Consider the following 23,988-nt stretch of genomic DNA (forward strand, 5'->3'; position numbering starts at 1 on the left):
AGCGTCAAGACTGGCGTGATCCTCTGGAATAAAGCCCTTTTCCGGAGGATCTCTTACTTTGAAGTAGGAATAAGAGATCCTCCGGAAAAGGGCTTTATTCCGAAGGATTGCGCCAGTCTAGACGCTTTTTTTCCGGCTTTTTCCCAAGCCGGAAAAAAAGCGACGGACATGTTTATTTAAATCCGCGGGGGATATTTAAATCCCCCGCGGATTTCCCTATCCTGACTTACCTGATTTGCATCCCTTTTCCGGAAATTGTGGCCAGTGTAGACGTAGCCAATGGGTTTGTCCAGTCGGGTTTTAAAAGTCTCATGCTATGGGGGATTTTTGTGAAACTTTCCAAGAATCTAACACCTGCAAGGTATTCCCCAGCCTCCTCCCACAGTTCTCCTTAGTTTGGCTTCAGCCCCTGCCTCTTTTGACCGCCCTCGCTCCCCTCCTACTTTGCTGACTCCCTTCAGATCAGAGTCATCATGTTCCCACTTAGTGACAATTTATGTTCACTGGGTCCGTAGCCGGGGCTTCAGCCCCACGGGAAATGTTAACGCCGCTATTCCCAGCCCTGCAGCCTGAGCGCAGCACTTCCGAGTCAGTCGACCCAGGCTCTGAGATCTGTTGCTGTGCTGGGGGCAGAGGGACCGACAGCCTCGGTGGGACCCCGGGCAAGGTCAGGTGTGTGGGGGGACCTGGCTCTGGGCTCCCCAGAGCCTCAGGTGGAAGGGGCGGGACCAAGGCAGCCAGCTCTGTGCTGCCCGGACAGCAGTGCGATCCCCCCGCTGCTCTGGTGGTGATTAAAAGGGTGCGGGGCTCTGGCTACAGCAGGCCTGGCTGGGGGAGTTTCTTTGCAATGTGCCATTCTCAGACGGGAAGCCCAAATACCCTCCCTACTTTTGGTTCGAGGGCATCTATGTATTTACCTTACTCCAGTTTCCAATACGCCAGGATGAACATGGTCTCAGGTAGCACCTTCGAGCTGGGACAGGTTTCTTTGCAGCAACACAATCTTCATCCTTGCCTGTGCTACAGTGCACTGGCCTCCAGCTGGCTCCTAAGCCGCACGTTGTGGAGCACTGCAACACAATACACAATTAACTGCCCTGCTCTCCCCCGTGTAGAGTTACCAACCCTCCAGGACTGGCCTGGAGTCCACAGGAAGGAAAGATTAATTTCCAATTAGAGATTATGTCGTATGATTACACCTCCTGGAATATGTCCCACCCAGTGTGGGAACCTGACCCGCTTGTGAAGCCAACGTAAGAGCTGGTTTAGCCACAGCCTTTGCGCTGGGGGGCACAGGCTGGCTGAGGGGGAGCATAAGGCCCCAAAGGGGGCTGGTATAACTGCACCCTCTGTGCACCAGCCAGAGGGTGGTGTAACAGCGTAACAGCGTGTGTGCTCACCCATGTGCTGGGAAGCGCTGGCCTCCTTCCTGCTCCTCATCTCCACCCTGACCTGCCCGCCTCTGTGCATAACCCCAGCTGCTACGCACTAGCAACTCCCTCCAGCACGGAATGCCTTCTGCCACGGCGTGGAGCAATGCACAGCTGTGAAATACGCCCCTTTTCTGTATGCCCAAGACCATGGGGGGGGGGTGAAGGGAGAGCTGGGAGAGTCAAGCCCCCAAGCCCACTCCTTCTGCCCAGGCCCCAGCATCACGGGGAGGTGGGGCGGCATGTAGCCTGAGCCTTCCCGGCCCCGGAGCACGGAGAGGGAGGAGGGTGCATGGCCCCCGCCTCTCTGCCCCCAGCAGGCATTCTGGGGGAGTTGTTTGCACGGAGGCAGGTTGGCGGTTTGGGAAGGCAACGCCTTCCCCCTGCCTACGCTATCCACTGCCCATTCCCAACACAAGCACCTGACGCCACAAATACCCGCTAAGGGGATGAGACGGTGCCCGGGTTCCCTTTTCAAGCTGTACTTGCCTCACTCCATTTCCCAACTTCCCAGCTGGTCATTACTGTGGCCAGTCTGGTAGCGGGGGTCGTCACTTCTGCCTCCTCCTGCTTCTGCTCTGGCAGGCTGAGCATGGGGAGAGATGTTCCAAGGTCTCCATCCCCACTGGCGAATATCCTCAGAGTGCCCCATGGTGTGCTCTCGCCCCGGCTTGTGCTTTCATTTGGGTCTGGCACATCAGAAAACACACCCGTGGTATAAAGAGTCATCTTTCCTTCATTTGCTTCCCTCCCCACCCACCCTGCCGTGGTTAACTCAGCTGGCAAAGCGGGCAACGTCCCTTCTGGACTGGCCCTGGGGCTGGGCTCGGAGGATATTGGCGGAGCTGGTGCCTGGGTACCCTGATGGGCTAGACTATTTGATGTCCATGTCCAGCTTTCTGGAGTGAATGGCTCACGCGCGTGGGGAGGCATGGACCTCAGGCGGGAAAGAGCTGTCGCGCCTGTTCGCGGGCCAGGAGTCTGGGATGCAGCACTGAGATCATCTTGCCAATTCTGCACATCCTCTGCAGGAGGAGTGTGGTCAGCTGGTTCTCCGTTACCAGGATTGTAAGAGCTCATAGTGGGGTCAATATCTTCACTCCAGCCTCCTGCTTCCTGTTTAGAACTGGGTTCAGTGGAGATCAAAGGGGTGTCGTCTGTTGCAGGAGGCAGCGGCTTTGTTGTTGGCTGGGGAGGCAGGTTATGTGGCGGCCTGTTCATGTCTTCACTCTCCACTGTTGCCGTTATACTGGACAGTGCTGTCTCATCTTTGGTTTTGGAGGCAGCATCACCATCACCAATGGTGACCAAATCCCTTTCACTGGTATCCTCCTGGCCCTTCCGGGCAATACCAGCCAAGCCATCATCTTCCTTGTCATTGTTAACAGGAGCCTCTGTGCTTTGACCATCCTCTCCTCTGCTTCCAGGCTCTGCTGTGCTTCCCCAAATGCCAGACATCTCTTCTCCACCACTGCGGCCCTTGTCAGCTGGCAGGGGTGGAGGGGGGATGGCCAGATAAGGATAACTGAGAGACGGGGTGGTGATGGTTGCATCCTCTTCAGAAATGGTACTTGTCAGCAGGGCTCCTGGGGGCTTATCAGTGGACAGATAAGCGTGGCTGTTTATAGAATCAAGCCTTGTTCCTCTCTCAGTGGGTGGATCATCTCTGGACAGTGGCGTGTGTGTTTCTTCCTCCTCCCCCCTAAGGTAGGAGGAAGTTATGTAGAGGGCAGTAGTGGCTCTGCTAACCTCATGTGCATCAGTTACACTGAAGAGAGTTGTATCGTGTTGAACCCCTGCGTTTTCCTTTTCTTCATTGTGTCCATCGGCTGAAGTATTTGTCTCACTACTTGCTAAGTTTCCTTCATTGGGTTCTCCTGGTTCTGCATGATATGGAATGCTAGGAGACATTTCATTAGACTCCCCCAGGTTATTAGTGGCTTCACCCCCAGGCCCTGGTTCAAACCCCTCACTCTTAATGTCTTTCTCAGCAAGCGGGTCATAGGACAGATCTTCATGGAAATTGATAAAATTGTAATCGTAGTAAAAATCATCGACAAAGACGTTTCCCTTTTTGTTACTGCTGCCTGGAAAATCCTCCTCAGTGATGACATTCTCATCTTTGGATTGTGGATGATTCGGCATTGGGGGGCTAAAGTGGGAAATGTGGTGAGTGGGAATGTAATTTATCTCATTAAATAGTTCTCTACTGGAAGAGCCGCTGCCAGACCAGTCAGTGTTGCTATTTTCTATTTTCTTCTGGCATTGCTTCAGGGAGCAAGTTGTTTCTGAAGGTGGTCTCTGTGCAGGATCACAAGTTGTTTTATTATCATGATTGCAATAAACAGAGCGCCCCTGTGTTCCGTTTCCACATGTGACTGAGCACTAAAAAAGGAAAAGAAATGAAAATCTCACAAACGCGAGCATGAGAAACAGAATTCAGGAATCATAATAGGGGTGTGGGCATGATCATACAATCATGGGTGTGGTTATGCAAATGAGATGATTTAATGGGCACCCGGGAGTGATTATGCTAATATCAGTGCTAGCTCTCTGAGCCTATAACACCAGAAAACACTTGAACAGAGCAAAGTGCTCATGTACTTAAAAGTTTTGTACCTCCTCCATATTATGACACTGCGTACTACTGGGCAGAGATACAGTATCAGGTAAACTGTATATTATAAAAAAAAGTCTAGTAGTGAGTCTATAGTTAAAGGTTGTTCATATTTCTGTTACAAACAATGTTGCTGATTGTATTTGTATCTTGGGCTATTTTGCTTCAGGCTGAAACTTGGCCTACACGTTGGGCAGAAAAAATTTCTGGGAGTTGGGGTTTGTGGAGGGTGTGGGCCTGGTAAATGGAAAACCCAGGATTAAGAAGATGTTTTGTTGAGGAAAAGCATATAATGGACCCATTGATACTATTCAGTATAAAAGAGGCCCACAAACTGGAAATAAGGTCAGTGAAATTATCCTATACAATATGTAACTCATACGTCCATTAACATCACATTTGCTCTGAATGAGCCACAGATCGTTATGCTTAATTAGAACTGATTTATATGGCATTAGTCATGTATAACAAAATCCCTAACATAATCAAATCAGAAAAGCAAACCTAAATCCAGGGGATTTCAATGGAAATACCATCTAGTTGGGTTGACAATCTCTCAATGTAGGCAAGCACTTAACTGACACTGAGCAAAGCGAGGTGATCAGAATTCAAGGGGAATGGCACAGGTTAAGTTCGCAGACTATCCGCAGAGTATAAGCGGAGGGTCTGTGCTTGGGGACAGACCCATACGAAGATGTATGGGGATGGGTGTGAGTACATTACATACGTGCAAAGGCGCGTGCAGTTCCCCATGCTGCTCGGGGCCAAGCTGGCCCTTGGCATGTTAATAGCTCTCTGAGGGGCCAATAAGGCAGCTGGGGAGTGCAATCTATGGAGTGGAGAAAACATCCTCTCCTACGGCATGCACTGTGGGGCTTGGCTCTGAGGAGGTGCACAAATAGCCGTGTATCCTGGAGAAATTCTAGCTGCCCAGTTAGGGCTGTGAAATGGACCATTCTTGTCATCAAACCCCAACCTGCAGTTAAGCTGACCCATCAAAATTGGCAATACAACCCCGCCCCAGGTTATATTTTCATGTTTAAATCATTGAATATATATTTTTAATGTCCTGTGGAAAGTTTTAGTAAAAATGTAACTTTGGGGGAATTTATCTCCCCCATGTAAAAATTCTATTTTTGAAAAATAGACAAATATCTAAGAAAAACACATTACTGAAAGTGAATAGAAAGAGGAATAACATTTACAAAAAAGATTAACCCCACCCATCCCACTCTTGAAAGCTACATTTTCATGGAGAACAACTATGTTAAATGCAATCTATTTGAAATACTGTACATCGGCACAGCTTTAACAAAGCCTGCTTAGAAAAATGCTGGTGGGATTCCTGCTTTCATTTCTTATGCTCCACTTTCCAGTTTACACTTAAAACAATTATTGTTGAGATGACTCACAAGGAAGTTGTGTGGGACAAGCTAAGAACGGGCACTTAACCCCCAGCATTATGAGAATTCCTCTGCTCCCTTGATTGGGCTGGCTGATTTACCTGTTTAAATGGCCATTAATAGCAGGGCCTCAGGTAAGATGGTCAGTGAACGGTCTGTGCCGTGCACCGAGTGTACAGCCATACACTCTAGCTTGCTCTCTTTTTTAATAGAAAAGAGTCAGTTTCCAAGTCATGGCCACATGTCCATGTACGGAGCAGTCAACCGCCCATGGATAAGGGGCTGTATACGCGACAATTAGAAACCAGTGACTGGCCCATGCCAATTGATTCAGGCTTGTGGGCAGGGCAGCAAGACTTGTCAGGTCCCTGGGCAAGGTGTGGGAGGCTGGCTCTGGCAGAATGGGCAGGACTGAAGCTGGCTTCCCCCCACCAGCCTCTTGGAGTGAGCTGTGTGGGGCTCCAGTGGCTATTTAAAGGGTCCAGGGCTCCAGCTGCTGCCACAGTAGCAGCAGTGGGGGCTGGGAGCCCTGGAGCCTTTTAAATTCCCATGTCCTGGGGCAGCTGTTGGCAGGCTCTAGGATCCTGTGAAATGGGAAGGTCCCAAAGCTTGGGCTGCCGGCTGAACCCGAAGGTCTATGCTGCAATTAAACAGTCTCTGAGCCTGAGCCCCTTTGCCGGAGCTGGATGGCACAGGACAGTGGCAGGCAACATGGACAGACCCGCAGCACGTACGCGCACACAAACTCTCCGGCTGCCCCGGCCCACTGGGTTGCAATGCGCTCAGAACATCGGCAGGATGCTGCCCACATCTCGGGTGGAAACTTGTGCTGCTGCAAAATATGTCAAGGGCTTTTGAAGCTTTTTTTTCCTGTTACTCTAGTTCTTCGCACCAAGCAGGGAGCAGTCACTAGACTCTGATGGAGGAACCAGCCAAATTTGAGGAAGGAAAGAGATTGTAACAGTCTCGGGGAGATTCGCAAACCTGCCTTTCACGTGAGCCGACTTGGAGAACTTCAGCTCCTCCAAAGGACAGCGAATTAAAATGAATTTGAATGTTTAAATTGTCAGGACTCCAGCTATTTCCGGAATGTCTGACAGGTGATGTTAGAAAGGGAACTAGACACTTGCCCCCACCCTCCAACCTGAGTTTTCTGTCTGAATTCCTCTCCTTTCCCCCTCTTTAACATGCTTTAATCTGAGTCAGCCCCTGCGTGAAGTGTTTCACACTAGATTTTTTAGGATGCCATGATTGTCCAGAGGGCAATGAGGGCCTGTTGTGCTTTGCAAGGGAATGCAGTGCGGAACAAGCCACCTGAATTCAGGATTAGCTGTCTAGATCAGTGGGTCTCAGTTTCATTTCCAAACCCCTAACATGTTTCAAATGGAGGCACAGACCCCTTTGGAAATCTTAGACGTTGTCTGAGGACCACCACAGGTCTGCAGACCATAGGTTGAAAACCATTGTTCTATGGTAACGACAACCTTTTGCAGACTCCTTAGCCACAGTTTCGGTGGTTGAGAACTGCTGCTCTAAGGCTAGTCTTCACTATGGGGAAGACTGATGCTGCCGTAATCAATCTTCAGAATTTGATTTAGCAGGCCTAGTAAAGACCCACTCAATCGAACTCAGAGGGTGCTCCCATAGGTGCCGATATTCCTGCTCCTTGCAAGGAGTAAGGGAAGCCGACAGGAGCATTTGCTCCCATTGACCTCCCTTTAGTGTAGACCTGGCCTATAGTCTTGTCTATACTTACCTGGAAGGTCAAATTAAGAAACACAACTCCAGCTACGTTGCCCTCTGAGTTCCATTTAGTGGGTCTTTACTAGACCCACTAAATCAAACTCTGGAAGATTGATTGCAGCAGTGTCAGTCTTCCCAGTAGTGAAGACATGGCCTTAGAGTCACTGTGTTTCCATTAGAGCCTCGTGTTTCCCAAGAAACTGACACTCCTGTGTTCTTTACCCTTTGACTTTCTCACCTCAGACCAGTTGCCCACGGCCCATTGAGCAGGACAGAGGATATCCCTGTGACAGGGCGCAGCGGCGTCTGGCTTGGAGAGATGGTGACACTCGGTGTGCAGCAAAGCCCGCTGTTCATCGAGCCCCACACTTTGAATGCAAAGGACTGTCCGCTTCATGAGCCCACCTTCGCCACAAGTGGCAGAGCATGTCTGCCACTCACCAACCCACCACCTAGGAAATGAAAGGGGAAAAGGTGGGAGCTGATGTGAGCCTTCACATTCGCAGGCTTATTGCTCACAAGCGGGCACGATCCCTCCTCCTTGGTATTGCAGTACACGGAGAATCATGTGGCGTTCGAGGTGCCACGTTCTGACCTGCATTTTAAACATGCCAATCTGCCAGGGCAGTGGGCTCCCGGCGTGAGGCACGGCTGTAACCACAGAAGCCATTTGCAAAGCTCCGAGGCTAGTTGGGACTTTTGCAGACTCTCTTGCTCTTCTGTCTCGAGGTCCATCTATAAAGGAGGCACTAGGGAAACATGGCTCCTGATCAGGTTTTCCATTTCAACCTCCCCCAAAGTTCAGGGTGTTTGGATTCAGGATCGGTGCCTGAGGTCATCTGCTGTACAGTGCGGCATAAATTGTCACAGGCACAAACTCCAGGGCCGGAGCACCCACCGGTCAGCACCTCCCCACTCCCCAGCGCCACTGGTGGGCCCTGCAGACAGAGGATATGTCTACACTGCCACCCTAGTTTGAACGGGTGGCTAATGTAGTGATTCAAACTTGCAAATGAAGCCTGGGATTAAAATATCCCGGGCTTTATTTGCATGTTCCCAGGCACCGCCATTTTTAAATGCCCGTTAGTTCAAACTCCCTGCCCGCGGCTACATGTGGCATGGGCTAGGTAGTTTGTATTAAAGCTCCTAATTCGAACTACCATTACTCCTCATTGTAGGAGGAGTGTAGACATAGCCTGAGCTATCCTGTCCACAGGACAGTTCAGGGCAGCTGCCCCAGGCCCTGTGTTTTGGGGGACCTTCGGGCAGCTTCCTCAACTGTCCTATGGACAGAGTGGTCCTCCACATTGAGCTTTGCGCCAATCCCATCTGTGGGGCCCCGGATGGATTGCGGGAGGACCAGGAGTCCCGGGGTTGGCAGCAGGGATTGCTCCAGCAGCCTTCCCCACTCCACGGCCATCTCCCAGTTGGGTTACTCTGCTTTCCGCGGGCTTGGGGGAGTGGTGCGGGCTGGGGCCTGGTCACTATAATTCCCGTCGTCACAGTGAAACAGAGCGACCCTGCTGCCGCCCACGCCAGGCCTCCTGGTCATCCCCCGGCTTGCGTTGCTCAGGGGAGGGAACGTTGGGGACAAGCTGCAGTGGGGGCGGCAGAAGGCAGAGCAGGAGTGGGAAGAGGCAGGGTGGGACGGAGCCGGGGAAGGACTTGCGGGAAGGGATCGAGTGGGGGCTAAGCGGGGGCAAGGAGGGGGGGACAGAGGCAGGGCAGAAGCAGGGCTTAGGGTGTGGGGGCTTTGTCCTGGGCCCCACTCCCCGCTCCCTCCTTAGGGACAGCCCTGTCTGTGGATCAGCACCTCCGCCTCCCTCCCTGCCTCTCCAGCCTGTTGCAATCAGCCGGTTTGAGGCGCTCAGGGAGCTGAAGGGCAGGCGCGAGAACGCAGTGTGCTCAGGGGCAGGGTCAGAAGTGGGTGGGCAGCACAGGGGTGGGGCCTAAAGCAGAGCTGGGGGGTTGAGCACAGCCAGCGCTTTGGAAAGCCGGCGCCTGTGTGAGGTACCGTTCTCTCCAGAGCAGCGTAAGAGTTCATGGCCCTTTCTAGCAAGGTCTAAACCCAAAGGAGCTCAGGCCTGGGTACTCTTAACATCATCCATCGATTTCAAGAGGAATTAGGCACCTCAATACCTTGGAGCCTCCGTCTGCAGCCCAAGCAGCAAACTCCTGTTCACATGGGACATCAGAGAGGCTCTGCGGAGGAGCATGTGTGGAGCCAGTTGCAGGACTGGGGCAGACTCCTTACCAGAGGCCAGGGTGGAAAGAGTCAGACTCAGCACCCTGGAGCCCCCAGGCCACTGTCGCTCCACTGACTTGGGATGCTGATTTGCACCAGCCCTCCTGCCCCTCCGCTAAAGTTGTGAGAGCAGCCCAGGGTGGAGGAGAATGAGAAGGTGGAAAACCAAAGGAAAGCAAACCTGGCTGGGCAGGGCTCTTCGCTACACGTCCTCTGCTTGTCGTCAGGTCGGGTTAACGAGTCACAGTACCGTTCCTCCACTATCCCAGCTGCCTTTTCAACACAGTGCACAATCTGTCTCTGAACACCTGGAGACGGAGAGAGGCGGCAAGCAGGGGTTCAGTCGGGCAAGCCCGAAAATAGCTGTGCCGTGTCACGCGCGGAGCGTTTGAGCTGCACACCTGTGGGAGCAGTTCCCAGCTGCCCCCCTTTGAGGAGGCTGGAGGCATGGAATGCTGTAATTAAGTGGCCTTGGAATGAAGCAAGTTGGGCCCGAGGTCAGCAGGTGTCAGGTTCAGACTGCAGCACGCCGAGGCAGACACATGCACCGCACGTACCGTAAAGAATTAACAACCAATGCCTTTGTCTGAGCTTTCCCTTTGCTAGACACCTCCCTCCCTCGACTCCCAATTTTAAATGAGCCAAATAAAAGGAGCCTATAAAAAGTAAAAAAAAAGAGAATAATACTGACAATGTAGGAGGAATACAATTAACTACCCACAATAGATCCTTTAAAACAGTAAGCTACATTAACATCAATCAGGCACATGCGTTGTGTGGGTTTACTTGCATTTCATTAGCTCCCAAGGTGGTTTGGCCATTAAAATCCATTGCTAGCAGGTTACAGGAGGCCCTTGTGTAAACCTGACTTACTAAGAAGGAATGAATTTTTTTAAAATTAAACTACTTGAAAAGTTTGTTTCTGCAGCGTTTGTCCATGATGCCTGCCCAGAATCTTTCACACAACTCACAAAACTCACAAACCGTCAACTTTCTGTTCAGCAGCCACTCAGTTTTGCTCACTCTTTCACTCATCTGCACTGGGACAACCTGTTGGCAGAACAATGCTTGCATTGTCCACGTATGTGAAAAGGGCAGGAGGAAACCCAATATGTGACATGTTATCACGGTCAGATTTCTGGAACTGCACAGTGCTGGAAAAGCAGAAAAGAAACCTGGACTCACATCTCCCAATAGTCAGTGCAGCATAGAGGTGGAGGGTTAGAAATAGTACCAATCCATCTCTAAAATAAAAAAACTATAGCAGGCAATATTCAATTTTCCCCTGGGAAGTAAGATGTATTATCTGTTTAGCTAGAATGAGATAAATTCTTAGATTCAGACTTTTAGATCAAAGCTAGGGCACTCCATTCAGAAACCTATAGATCAATGGTGGACAGAGCTTGTAAACTTTTAGCTGTCAAAAGAAAAAAAAAGAAAGAAACGTGTCAGATTCCATGTGGTATGTTAATCCATTCTGAAAGTGTGAGGAATACATTTCTCACTCCTACTGACTTTTTATAGAAGTGTAGGACTAGAAGGGACCAATAGATCATCTCGCCCAGTCCCCTGCACTCAAAGCAGGACTAGTTATTTTATTTTGTTTAAGGAAAACAAGGAAGAAAGAACCAGTATAAAGTCTCCATAAGAGAATTACCACAGTGGCTCACTCTGTTGAGGTCTGCATCTGCACACAGTCCACTTGCAGCCATCAGAGAGCCCATTCTACTTTAAAGTTCCAGCACACAAAGAAGTCGACTGATCCTTTCTCCTTTTAACTGTGCAACATGCAGGTTTCACTAATGGAAAAGCCATGTGCAATATGGTTTAGCAATCAGGTAAATGGCACACAGCCCCTTCTGTCTGTGGGGGCACAAAGTGACTGCCTCCAAACCAAGCATTTCTGAACAGTGGAGACTGAGAAACAATGCCGGTAGAAACAACAAAGAGTGGCACTTTAAAGACTAACACATTTATTAAGGCACACATGTAACATACTGAAATGATAATTACTCCAATGGAGAGGGGTGTGTGTGTGTGTGTGTGTGGGTGTGTGTGTGTGTGTGTATAATTTTCCCTAGACAAAATACTGGGCCTCACAAAGTCCATGGGAGTTTTGCTTAATTTTTCAGCCCTCCAGGTTATTTTAATACAAGTGTTTGCATGAACAAACATGTATCTAACCACTTATTCGTAACCTTGACTATCTCAAATAGGAAGCATCTGGTGAAAGGATAAGCAAGATCTCCTGCTGACTCTTCCTGCAATGGGCATGTTGTTCATTATTACCTATGACAACATTGTGTATGACAAACTTCATTTCCTTTCAATTATAAATAGCTGAAACATTACCCCTCCAGCTGTGAGCCAATCTCTCAGCAGGTGGAGGGAACTGCACCATTCAGCAAGCTGAAGTGTTTCTTAACTTGAAAGCATTGATAGCTTTTGATGCTTTATACATATTGTTATAAGAAAGACAGGAGAAGTAATTCCCCTGCTCTACTCTGTGCTGATTAGGCCTCAGCTGGAATATTGTGTCTAGTTCTGAGTGCTACGTTTCAGGAAAGATGTGAAGAAAGTCCAGAGAAGAGCAACAAAAATGATTAAAGGTCTAGAAAACATGACACGTGATGGAAGATTGAAAAAAACTGGGGCTCTGTCTAAACTACACTGATCTATCAGAAAAAGGTATACAAATTGTGCTCCGCAATTTGCGTACCTTTTTTCGATAGTTTTTTTGGAAGAGGCTTTGATAGCAGAACATTCTAATAACAAAGATGGTACAAAATCTTTTCCGCAGGATAACAGGAACACACCGGCCCCTCCTAAGAGATAAGGTCAGGATGACAGTATGCAACAGAGATGCTCTGATCGAACCAGCATCTACAAGGTGATGGGTGATAACTAGTGACATCAGGGGACAGTAGCTATGTCAGAGGGGCAGATAATTGTTGTTAACAGGGTATAAAGATGTATGTATGTATGTATGTATGTATGTATTTAAAATATTTGTACCCTGCCCCTCTATTTAAAATATTCAAGGCAGCTTACAAAATTTTTAACACGCAATACATAAATATGTATCTCAGAGGGTGTGTCTTTGTCTAGACTAGGGAGGAATGGAAAGTCCTGCCATTCACTGAGCCACTGGTCCATTGTCATGGGCTTATATGTATTAGTGGTCTGGAGAGCCTGCAGGATACTAATACCATGCCTTGTTGACAATAAACCTGGCTGGATGCCTTTGTCCCTTAACGTATCTTGTGGTTATTGGGCAGTTCATACAAGATCTGCTGTGCCAAAGGGAACACATATGCAGCCAAACATCCAACACCATATAATCAGTTTATTCGTGGAGTTCCAATTTATTATTTTTCTGCCAGTGCTTCTAATTCCTCTAATTTGGCTCAGAAACATTTTCACACTTTTGTTTGTTTATTGAGAACTAGCACACTCAAGAACATTCACTAATTGGGTGTTTTTTTCCCTTATGAAAAATGTGTGGAAACCTCACTAAAATCTCCAGTATCTGGCAGGAGAACAGAGAGCTCAGCTTAGCATGGGAGCTATGCGCCAGTCGTTCCCCCACCATACGGCTGGATTTGTGAAGCTCACCCATACATGTCTATATGCACCAGCATTGGAGACGGCGTAAATCAACACAGTGATGTGACGGGCACTCTGCTGATTTACACCAGAGGAGCACCCCTCCATCAGTCATCTACCCTAGCTTCTTCACGCAGCCTTGGGTGGCCTCTCCGCTGACAAAGGCTGCCACCAGTAAACGCTCATTAGGCCCAGACCACAACTCCATAAACTGCAGGTCACAAAAATGAACGAATAAATAAATAAATAACCTCCCCGGTTTGACATCTGCTTGCTTTGTCCTCTGGCAGGCAGCTGCCGGTAACAAAACCTAGCCTAACAGGCAGATTTAATTTTCCTTGGAGGTGACCTTTGACCTATGGAGCAGGACCAGTGAATTTAATAGGACCACAAGATAGTTTCACACAAGCATTCCTGTTAACAGCATGTCTTGCTCCATCCTAAACACTGTCCTTAGCTGGGAAAGGGAGTAATTCATTACTACCCAGGAACCAAAGCAGAACGTACGGCAAGGCCCAAGGCTCTGAAATGCCTTGCAGACATGGATATTGTTTCAGAAGGTCACTGTATATCAACGTATGTGTTCCTGCCAGTCCTTTTCCCAGGAGCTTCTAGAACTGGAAAGAGACATGCTTTCTGACACAGAGACACTTCCCAAGTTTGGTGTAAAAGAATAAATAAATCAGCAGTTCATTAGGTGCATACGGAGTAATGGGAACATAAGACAGACCAGGGCTAGAGTCTTTCTTGGGTATGTCTAGACTACATGGCTCCATCGACGGAGCCATGTAAACTAGTTTACCCAGCATAGGCAAACAAGCGGGGATTTAAATAATCCCCGCTTCAATAAAATAAACATGGCCGCTGCGCTGTGCTGACGATCAGCTGATCCGGCTCAGCGCGGTAGTCTAGACGCGGATCGGTAGGCTGGGAAAGCCTTTGCCGACTGACCCTGTAAACCTCATTTCACAAGGCATAAGGGATCAGTCAGCAAAGGCTTCCCCAGCCGACTGATCCGCATCTATACTGCCGCGCTGGGCCGGATCAGCTGATCATCGGCACAGCACGGCAGCCATGTTTATTTTAATGAAGCAGGGATTATTTAAATCCCCGCTTCTTTGCCTATGCCGGGTAAACTAGTTTACATGGCACCGTCGACGGAGCCATGTAGTCTAGACATACCCTCTGAGGCCAGGTCTACAGTAGACCCAGCAGCTCAGCATAAGGTATGCCCTTAAAGGGGCACGGTCTGGCTACAGTGCTTGTGCCAGGTGCAAGCCTGCCAGCACCCAGCCAGCAGATCCTGCACCTGGCACAGCATGAGCCAGCCACCCGCTGCCACCCAGCCCTCTGCCTCTTCCCGGGACCAGGCTGGTGGCTCCCAGGAGCCTGCCTGGGGCCGCAAGAGGCAGGCGCCCGCCTGGTCTAGTGCGGAGATCGTGGACCTCATCGAGGTTTGGGGGGAGGCCTCCAACGTCCACGATCTCCGCACTAGGCACAGGAATGTGGCCGTCTAGGGCAGGATAGCTGTCAGCCTGGCCACCAAAGGCCACATGCGAACCCAGGAGCAGGTGTGCATGAAAATCAAGTTGGTCCAGTGAGACCCCCGACCCTGAGCCCTGAGCTTAGAACATAAGAACATAAGAACGGCCATACTGGGTCAGACCAAAGGTCCATCTAGCCCAGTAGCCTGTCTGCCGACAGCAGCCAACACCAGGTACCCCAGAGGAGATGGACCGAAGACAATGACCAAGCGATTTGTCTCGTGCCATCCATCTCCAGCCTTCCACAAACAGAGGCCAGGGACACTATTCCTACCCCCTGGCTAATAGCGCTCCATGGACCCAACCTCCATGAATTTATCTAACTTCTCTTTAAACTCTGTTATAGTTCTAGCCTTCATAGCCCCCTGTGGCAAGGAGTTCTACAGGCTGACTATAAGCTGTGTGAAGAAGAACTTTCTTTTATTAGTTTGAAGCCTGCTACCCATTCATTTCATTTGGTGTCCTCTAGTCCTTATATTATGGGAACTAATGAAGAACTTTTCTTTATTTACCCTCTCCACACCACTCATGATTTTATATATCTCTATCATATCCCCCCTCAGTCTCCTCTTTTCTAAGCTGAAAAGTCCCAGTCTCTTTAGCCTCTCTTCATATGGGACCCGTTCCAAACCCCTAATCATTTTAGTTACCCCTTTCTGAACCCTTTCCAAGGCCAAAATATCTTTTTTGAGGTGAGGAGACCACATCTGTACACAGTACTGAAGATATGGCGTACCATAGTTTTATACTTCCCCTCCTCCTTCTTCCTCTGGCTTCCCCCTTCCAGCTCCCTCCTCCCAGGTTTCCCCCTCCCCTCTCCCATCCTCTCTCTTCCCCTCTCCCACCTCCTTTTCCCAGTCTCCCCAGAGGTTAATCCTGGCCCCCCCCCTTTTGTTAAATAAAGAGTTTCTATTTTTGAACACACGTGTCCTTTATTTTTTACATCAGGAAGGGGGGCTAGAGAGGGGTAAGTGGAAGGAGGTGAGGGAGGAATGGGGCACGAGCCCCTGATGGGGAGGACTGGGGTGGCTCTGCGGGCTCCTCGGGGTGGAAGCTCTCCTGAAGGGCCTCCTGGATCCTGACAGGCCCCCGATTGACCCCCTCTGGATGGCAGCCTGTGGCAAGTGCAGCCGGGCTGATGGTCAAGTGCTGTGATGTGCCGAGCGTGGGCACTCAGGGCCCTCCAAGCCAGGACTGCTTTGCTGTCCCTCATCGAGTTAGACAAGCAAGCGGGGAACCCTGAGAACTGTCTGTCCGGGGTGGGGCTTGGGTCCCTTTAAGCACAGCTCTTGGCTAGCCTGAGGCAGCAGCTCCACACTCTAAGTCCTAACCTGATGCCCTGTCGGCACTGGTTCCGGCCAGCTTTAACTTCGGTTCAGGGTCCACTTAAAGTGGACATGCTAGTTCGAATTAGCAAAACGCTATTTCAAATTAGTTTTTAGGTCTAGATGCACTAATTCGAATTAGCTTATTTCGAATTAACTAATTCAAATTAAGTTAGTTTGAATTAGTGCTGTAGGGTAGACATACCCCACTAACAGCAATGAACCTCATGGGCCTTCTCTGTTTGACCACTGCTGTAGACCTGCCTCTGGGTGCAAACAGCTCAGTGCAACAAGCCTGGTGTAAGACAGATGTGCTCTCTTGGCTTGCCAGTTGCAGCCATTGCCATATTCCCGTGCTGATGCCTCAGAGTCAGGACTGATGTTTCTGGCACCTTCCATCTTTCACACTGTGGCATCGCTGGATGCATGAGGCAAGGTGGAGAGACAGAGGATAGCTCTGTGGGACAGACAGATGTTTCCTATTCAGCAGTGACAGAAAAGAAAACGCAGAAAAATGATCTCCCTCAGTGAAGGGTCCAATGGAATGTAACAAGGACGAACCCAACAGGGTTTCTACAGAAATTAAGTTCGGACAGACTGGATTCCCGTGCATGAAGCAGGCACATCTCCTCAGACAGACAATGAGGCTCTGCTGATTTACACGGGGGGGTGGGCCACCGACTTGCTCTTTAATTCTGCTGGGGTTAGTGTGTATCAAAAGCACCCAAGATTCCTTGCAAATAAGGCAGGGAGGGGGAGGCTCATTTCGTATGTGAATGACAAGGGCACCTCTCGCATGCAGCCCTGCCATCTCCCCTGGTGGGTAGGTAGCCTGCGTCTGGGATTGGATATTGTTTTTTACAGCTGTCCTGTAGACAACAGTCTAAAAAAGGTCTGACTGGCAAGAAATGAGCTCTTGTTTTGCTGGCACTCTCAGCAAATGGATAAATCATCTATAGAGCCTCCTGCAGCCCTTTGGCAGCACGGATGGGGAGACGCTGCTAAGGGGGACCTCAAGCCGCTTTGATCCTTTATTTAAAAAAAGAAAATTCCTGCAGCACATACTTCTGCCGTGACTGCAGAGAACTGTGACTAATAATAAGAACCTGGCGCTGTGAAGTAGGCAGGCAGAGTGAATTCCTGGACCCTACTGAGAAGAGGAAACTCCCAAGCCACTTGGCTCCACTTTGTCAGTGAGGATTTGTGGAGGGTCCGGGGCTCTTGTGAAACGTGCGAGGTTGACAGCGCTGGTGACTAACCAACCGGGCATGGCAAGAGCTCTCTCACACCGCTGTGCTTCAAACCTGAGCTGCAGGGGGCTGGTCCACATGTGGGGAATGTGGCAGAGATGCTTGCTCCTGGTTCTCTTCCTGGAGGATGGGGAGGGTGGGGGGTGAGATGGGGGGGGGGCGTGATGCTTCTGGCCTCATGGTGGTCAGAGGAGAGAGTGGCTGCCTTCAGACTGTGTGCTGGGCAGGGGCGCAGCCCCCTAAAACACCAGCCAGTCCAGCTGAGCTGGTGCCCAGTGAACCGATCCCCCATGGAGCAAGGCCAAGGAAGGGAGAGGACAGTAACTCTGACTCACAGCTCAGTGCCTGCTCTGGTCCTCGACATGCACGACCAGGTTCTGCCCATTCCTCAGGGCAGACGGGACTGCAGCCATACGATAGCAATATATGGCAGTAACAAATGCCCTCTCCCCGCCCCCACCTCCCACAGAAATCCACGGGCCTGATTCTGATTTCACATTGCTTTTATAGCTCCATTGACTTCAACACAGTGACTCCTGATTCACTCTGCTGTAAATAGGATCAGAAGAATCTCAATAGGGCAGGTTGGGTAGTTGTGAATCCATCTTATAGGCTCCCCATCTATTTTGAAACATGGTAAATGAAACAAGCAAGCAAATCCTAAAGTGAAATGGATTATAAATAACAATGAGCGAGCTAAGTTTTCTCTCCTATCTTAATCCTTTATCATACAGCAATGAAGGACGAGTCCCAACGAAGCAGAGATCCAGTGTAAATGTCTTGAGACATGCTAGGACCCCTCATGTTTCACGGCATACACCAGCCTCTGACTATTGGGGTCTTATGTGGAGCCTTTCCCTGGGGTTAAGTTGTTATATAACTACTCAGTGCAGGGTTTCTGGCACAGGACATTAAGATTATATTAACAAGTTTTCTCAGATGGCAAAAGCATCCTTAGAGTGTTGGATATGCAATCTTCTTCATGGCTTTCAGTATGTGTATCTGGGTATAAAACACACACATGCATTCACACACATATTAACTACCAACCCTGTTCCAGTTAGCCTGGTCTGCCCTAAGGCTTTATTTCAAAATAACCCCCTTCGATTGAATTAACGAGCGGAGCCTCCACACTACCAAGCCTGTTATTTTGATATAACAGGCTGCTTATTTTGAAATCTGTAGTCCTACTGTCCTCACGGAATAAAGCTAGTTCTGAGATAGTTATTTCAAAATAGCGGTAGTGTGGATGCTCCAGTGCAGCTATTTCGAAATAATTACTCCCCAGGGCTTCCTGGGGCTCTAAGTCGAGGTAGCACATCCACATTAACGGAGCCTGCCTCGGACGAATTTCAAGGCTTCCCCATAGTGTGGACATGCTAGTTTGAATTGGTTATTTCGGGAGTTATTACATCGTTTTTAGTTATTTCAAAATAGTTTCCTATGTAGACATGCTCCTAAAGATAAAGGCAAAAATCTCCCATGACCTGAAGTGGGAGCGAGGATTAAACCCCTTTATCTTTACATACTTGGGTCAGATCCTTTTTACATTTACTGAAAAGAGAAATCACTACTTGGAAGTTCCAAAAATATTTACAAGATGTGTGCCTTTGAGATTGCTGTCCATTCATCTGAAGGTACCAGTCTCGGGGAGCTATAAGAACTGGCTCTGTGGACTTTAGAAACATTCACAGCTGATCCCAAGGACAAGTCCTTGCCAAGCAGAGGTTTCCAAAACTCCACTGCAGAACAGGAAAATAAATGTTTCTTTGGAGAACGAAGGCGCCTTGAAGTGGAAAACATAAAATTCAGTGAAAGAATGGATCTGGTGAGCTCTCTTACATAGCTGATCATTAAGGCAAGTTTTAGTATGTCCTTTCCAAATGCTGAACATATGCTAGGCAGTGTTTCAGCTTCTAATGACTTTCCACAGGGATTAGTGGACGTACAAAAGCTTTGTGTGTGTGAAGGACAAAGAGGAAAACCGTGTGAGATTTTCCACAAGCTTTCCATGTACCCAGGTCACTGAATCTCTGAGCAGTGAGAAATGCTGACTCTAATAAATAACGCATTATAATCTAGCAGGGCTTCTTAATAAGGCCGTCAGTAATGCAGCGGTGCAAGGGATGACAGTCAGGGGATATTGAGGCTTCTCATTTGCAAACTGTACATTCAAGTGTGAGCCTCTTTGCAAGGCAGCCACACAAAAAAGTTCAGATCAAAGTTCTCACAAGAGCCCCATGCAATGTCGCCACTCGCCCTCAAAACCAATTAGAAAGGAAGATAATGTGTCATTATAAGGCCAAAGCCCAAACAAGAGACAGTCTTCTCATTTCTGTTTATGGAGTAAAATCAAAACAAAGAGCTCTGTTGCCTCTGGGAGGCTGGCGAAGCGATAAAGAGGACCACACACATACATACACACACCTCAAAAGCTTCAACCTCCCAAGGGAGCCATGCGATAATAGGAAAGAAATCTAAGGTTCAAAGACATGAATATGTCTCTCTGCTGTATCTGCTACATCTCTGTAACAAATACTCCAAAGTTCAACCTTCCTCATTTTGGTCAAGTAGTTCTGTAAAACTCAAGATACCCTCTGGCCCCGACTCTTCTAACTCCGGGATACGTTGGCTCTGTTACTCTGCTGGTTTAGAAATTCACTGGGTGTTGTAGTCTACAGGAAGCCTGACCAAGTGCCATTAACACTGTCAAATGTATATTTGCTACTGTTTGTCCTGGGATACAAGGGAGACTAGGTAGGAAGGATAATATCTTTTACAGAACCAATTTCGGTTGGTGGATGAGACAATATTTAGAGTTTCAAAGAGCTCTTCTTCAGGCCGGGAGGAAGGAAAACCCGTGCTGAGCCAAATACAAGCTGAGAGAGACTGTCAAGCATAAACGGCTTACACGTGTTATAGGAGATGCAATTAAGGGCTAGCAGGCCATTGGGTATGTTGTAAGGAGCCATAAAACCAGAGTCTCTGTTGAATCTGTGGTTTATAGTGTCTAGCAGAGTTATGAATTTAAATTCCCAGGCTTGTCTTTGGTGGGTTCCCTTGGAGAACAAGGATGGGAAGCTCAGAAGTGGGGTGATCGCTTTGATCAGGCGACAAGGTGTTTTTGTCTTTTGTTGTTTTCCTGTGTGAGTTCATTCGGAGCGAAGGGACTGGCTAGTGACACCAGTGGTTCCCAACTTCTGGTCCTCAGCCCAGCTAGCTGCCAAGCCACAGTGGCTCTGGGGGTCAGGGCTCCCACCGTAGATGTTGAGAGAGGCGGGCGGTGCTCCTCTGGGATGTGCAGAGCCCAGCGCGGCAGCCTTAGAGCAGCTGGCAGCTGGGAAGCAGCGCAGGGCTAGTTGAGGGGAACGGGGCAGGCACTGGGGGCTCCGAGGGGAGGGCTAGTGCTTGGGGAGTCAGGGGGCTCTAAGAGGCAGAGGGCTAGCACTGGGGGGCACTGGGGACAGGGCTAATAATGGGGGGGTTTGGAGATAGGGCTGGCACTAGGGGGCTCTGGGGGCTAGGGTTGCCAGGTGTCCGGTTTTCTCCCAGGCAGTCCGGTAATTGTGTCTTCTGTCCGGTAAATAAAACCAAAAATACCGGACATATAAAATGTCCAGTATTTTCTGTTTTTCTCAGACGGAAGGCCGGCGGGGACATTTTCTCCTTGTCGCATCTTGCGGGGGTGAGGGAAGCAGTGAGCACAGGAATTTAAAGGCACAGCAAGTTTTTTTTTTTGCTCAATAAGTTTGGTCTTTTTTTTTTCCCCCTTCAACCAATTTTTTGTGAAAGTATCTGGCAACCCTACTGGGGACGGGGCTAATATTGGGAACTGGGGGCTGGCACTGGGGAGGGCTCTGTGTGGGGTTGGGTGCAGTGGGGCTCTGGAAACAGGAGGCTGGCACTGGGGAGGGCTGGTACTGTGGAGCTCTGAGGGTGGGAGGCTGGCACTAGGGAGATTAGGTGCAGGGGATTCTTGGGTCAGTGGCTAGTGCTGGGGGGGGTAGTGGAGGGGTTGAGCCTCTTGCACCCACACAGGTGTTGGGGCAAAACATTGCTTTGCATCCATGATTTACTATCCCACACTTCTGAGGCTCAGGGGGGAACCACTAGTAATAAATGTGCTTGAGGCTGCTGCTGGGCCAGGTAAAAGGGATGCAGAATCCCTCTTTGCCACCTCAGGGGAGATGAGCGCTTTATGCGTTTGTTGCTATGTCATGCATAAGGCAGCGAACCAGGAGTTCAAATTAGCTTGGGAACAGGAGTGTCCATGATGTTTCTGATCTATGTCCCTGCTGAAAGGGGCTGAGAAGGTGTCTGCCAAATGAGGATGTCATGAAACGTCCTTGGTGGAGGCCTTGATCTCAGTTATGTCATTTACCAGCTCCTCCACCAAAACCTGAGCAGAATCTGCCCTTTACCCCTGGGCTTTACTCTCAGGGTATGTCTAGACTACACGGCTCCGTCGACGGAGCCATGTAGATGAGTTTACTAGACATAGGAAAACGAAGCAGCGATTTAAATAATCGCCGCTTCATTTACATCAAAATGGCCACCGCGCTGTGCTGATCAGCTGTTTGGCAGCACAGCGGGGCAGTCTGGACGTGCCACGGTCGACAAGGGAAGCCTTTGTCGACCACTCCATTATGCCTCGTGAAATAAGGTTTACTGGAGCGGTTGGTAAAGGCTTCCCTTGTCAACCGCGGCATGTCCAGACTGCCCCACTGTGCAGCCAAACAGCTGATCAGCACAGCGCGGTGGCCATTTTGATGTAAATGAAGTGGCGATTATTTAAATCGCCACTTCATTTTCCTATGTCTCGTAAACTCATCTACATGGCTCCATCGACGGAGCCATGTAGTCTAGACACACCCTCATAGTCCTGTTCCCACAGCCCATGGGATCCAAACATGTTCTTCAGCCTTAGCCGCCGCTGCACCGAGCTTACACTCAGCACTGCCACGAAGGGGTGAGGAAAGGTGACATCTTTCCTTCACTTTGCCTAGCCAGTGGCCCAGACATCCCCAGGCTCATCCTAAAGAGGCCTTGGGGCCCAAGAATATGGTGCCTCATCCCATCCTGACCTTGGAATGCCCCATCTTTGCCTCATCTGCAGAGTGAGGTGTAGGGGGTGTGTGGAGCTGGCCATGCCTTAACAGAGGATACTCTCTTTCGGAGGGACTCCTCAGCTTCCCTTGTAAGGCAGCCTTCTATCTCCTTTGGACTGGCAACCCTTGCTGACTATCAAATCAGCTGGAGGGGGTGTGAGGATTTGGCCCAGACAGACTCCTGTTTCCTGTCAGGTTCCAGTTAACAGGGGAAGGACACTATAAGCATCGCAGTAAATTCTAGCCAACTGCTTTATCCAAATGCCCCGTGTCTCACTGTGCAATCCTACTCGGACCGGTGGGACCAAGGGGGAGTTCACTGGCTGCAGGGAACTTTGCATGTTCCTTTGGACTCTGCACTTCTGCCAGCCTTGTTTGGACCCCGCTCCAGGTTAGAAGCCAGATCTCCCAGGATCACATATTTCACAAGTAAATAATAATTTCCATGGAGGAAGTTGGCTCCTGCCACTGCTACTAGGCTTATCCCTATTGGGCACTGCAGGCTTCGAGGCACCCAACCAACCTGAGCCAACGGGGCAAGTGATCACATCGGAAGGGGCAGCTTTCGGCACAAGAAGTGACCATCTAGGACCCCACCTCATGGTGATGTTGGAGGTGGGGCCGTGATTGGGAGGAGTTCTGCTGCAGGACAATACCTCCTGGCCCCAAAATACTCCAGGAACCAAACTGTAACCAGCTAATCCTATGGGCTGGAGGAACGGAATCAGGCAATTCCTGCATATGAGAAGCCTGTGGCTATGTGCCTGCAGGACCCATAGTCAGCAGGAGGCAAGCTCAGAGCTGGAAAGGAAGCTGTGAGGATGAAGGGTTCTCCAGTCAGGAGGAACGAGAGATAACCTGACTGAGCATGGAAGGGCCTGGGAGACCCAGCGGGGACCTTGAGAAGAGAGGCAGGGAGTGGCCCAGGACACACTGGAAATAGAGCAGACCTAGCTGGTTGAGACAGGGTTCTGGCCAGGACCCGAGAGCCGAGGTGGGACAGGGCTCCACGGCCAGTCACAGGTGTTGGGGGTCTGTGTGGGTGCCTGAGACCAGCAGGCTGAGCTGAAGACTGGCTGAGGAAAAGTCCCAGAAAGGCTGGAAGGGTTTTTGTTTAGGGTTGGGACATTTTCAGATGTTTAGTTCGGGACAGCTGGGACTGGAAAGGGTGCAGGAAAAGTGGTGTCCTGCCACAGGATGGAGTTACCAGCTCAGCTCTGGTGCTGGCGTGACCACTGGCAGGAGGCGCTAGCCCAGCAAGAGAGCGGCGACGCCATGCCTGGCCGTGAGGGGGCTGCTAGCAGCGAGTAGGCCATTACACACCCCTGGGCCAGGCTGCTGAAAGAGAGGGACTGAGAGGGAAAAGAAAGCCTGGGAGGAAGGTGTGCAGGGAATGGAAGGCAGCCTGAGGGGAGATGACTGGTAATCTGACCTGTTGATGCTGGGGAGGGGACAGGCGAATCCCGGCTCTAGATCACGGAACAGTGTGAGCTCTGCCCTGCATACTTTGAGGATCTGCTGCGATGAGGCATTTCCAGACTCTCCCAAGTCTGATCCTCTGTGAGATGCCTGAAATTGCTTTTTAGCCCCGTATTGTGCAAACACAGGCGATGTGAGGTTCTTCAGAGTCTCTGAAACACTTTTGTCTGAATCAACCTGAAGGCCCTGAAATCGCCAGGCAACCAGCCCGGTAACAGGACACCAGGTTTAGAGGGGA

The 23,988-nt window shown here is 49.8% G+C and overlaps 1 protein-coding gene across 3 annotated transcripts in view; it reads right to left on the minus strand.

Annotated features, from left to right (window-relative positions):
• The window catches only part of ADAMTS7 (ADAM metallopeptidase with thrombospondin type 1 motif 7), a 155,131-nt gene that overhangs the window by 38,152 nt on the left and 92,991 nt on the right, over positions 1–23,988 (minus strand). For all 3 annotated transcript variants that reach the window (XM_075896803.1, XM_075896802.1, XM_075896804.1), the window contains 4 exons: positions 9,620–9,746; positions 7,432–7,645; positions 1,920–3,815; positions 918–1,070 (listed from right to left, as the gene is read on the minus strand). In XM_075896803.1, the coding sequence (XP_075752918.1) occupies positions 918–1,070; positions 1,920–3,815; positions 7,432–7,645; positions 9,620–9,746 (2,390 nt within the window). The remainder of the gene's footprint in view (positions 1–917; positions 1,071–1,919; positions 3,816–7,431; positions 7,646–9,619; positions 9,747–23,988) is intronic.

This window comes from Pelodiscus sinensis, chromosome 14 (genome assembly GCF_049634645.1).
Source record: "Pelodiscus sinensis isolate JC-2024 chromosome 14, ASM4963464v1, whole genome shotgun sequence".
In the NCBI taxonomy this organism is placed as follows: domain Eukaryota; kingdom Metazoa; phylum Chordata; order Testudines; family Trionychidae; genus Pelodiscus; species Pelodiscus sinensis.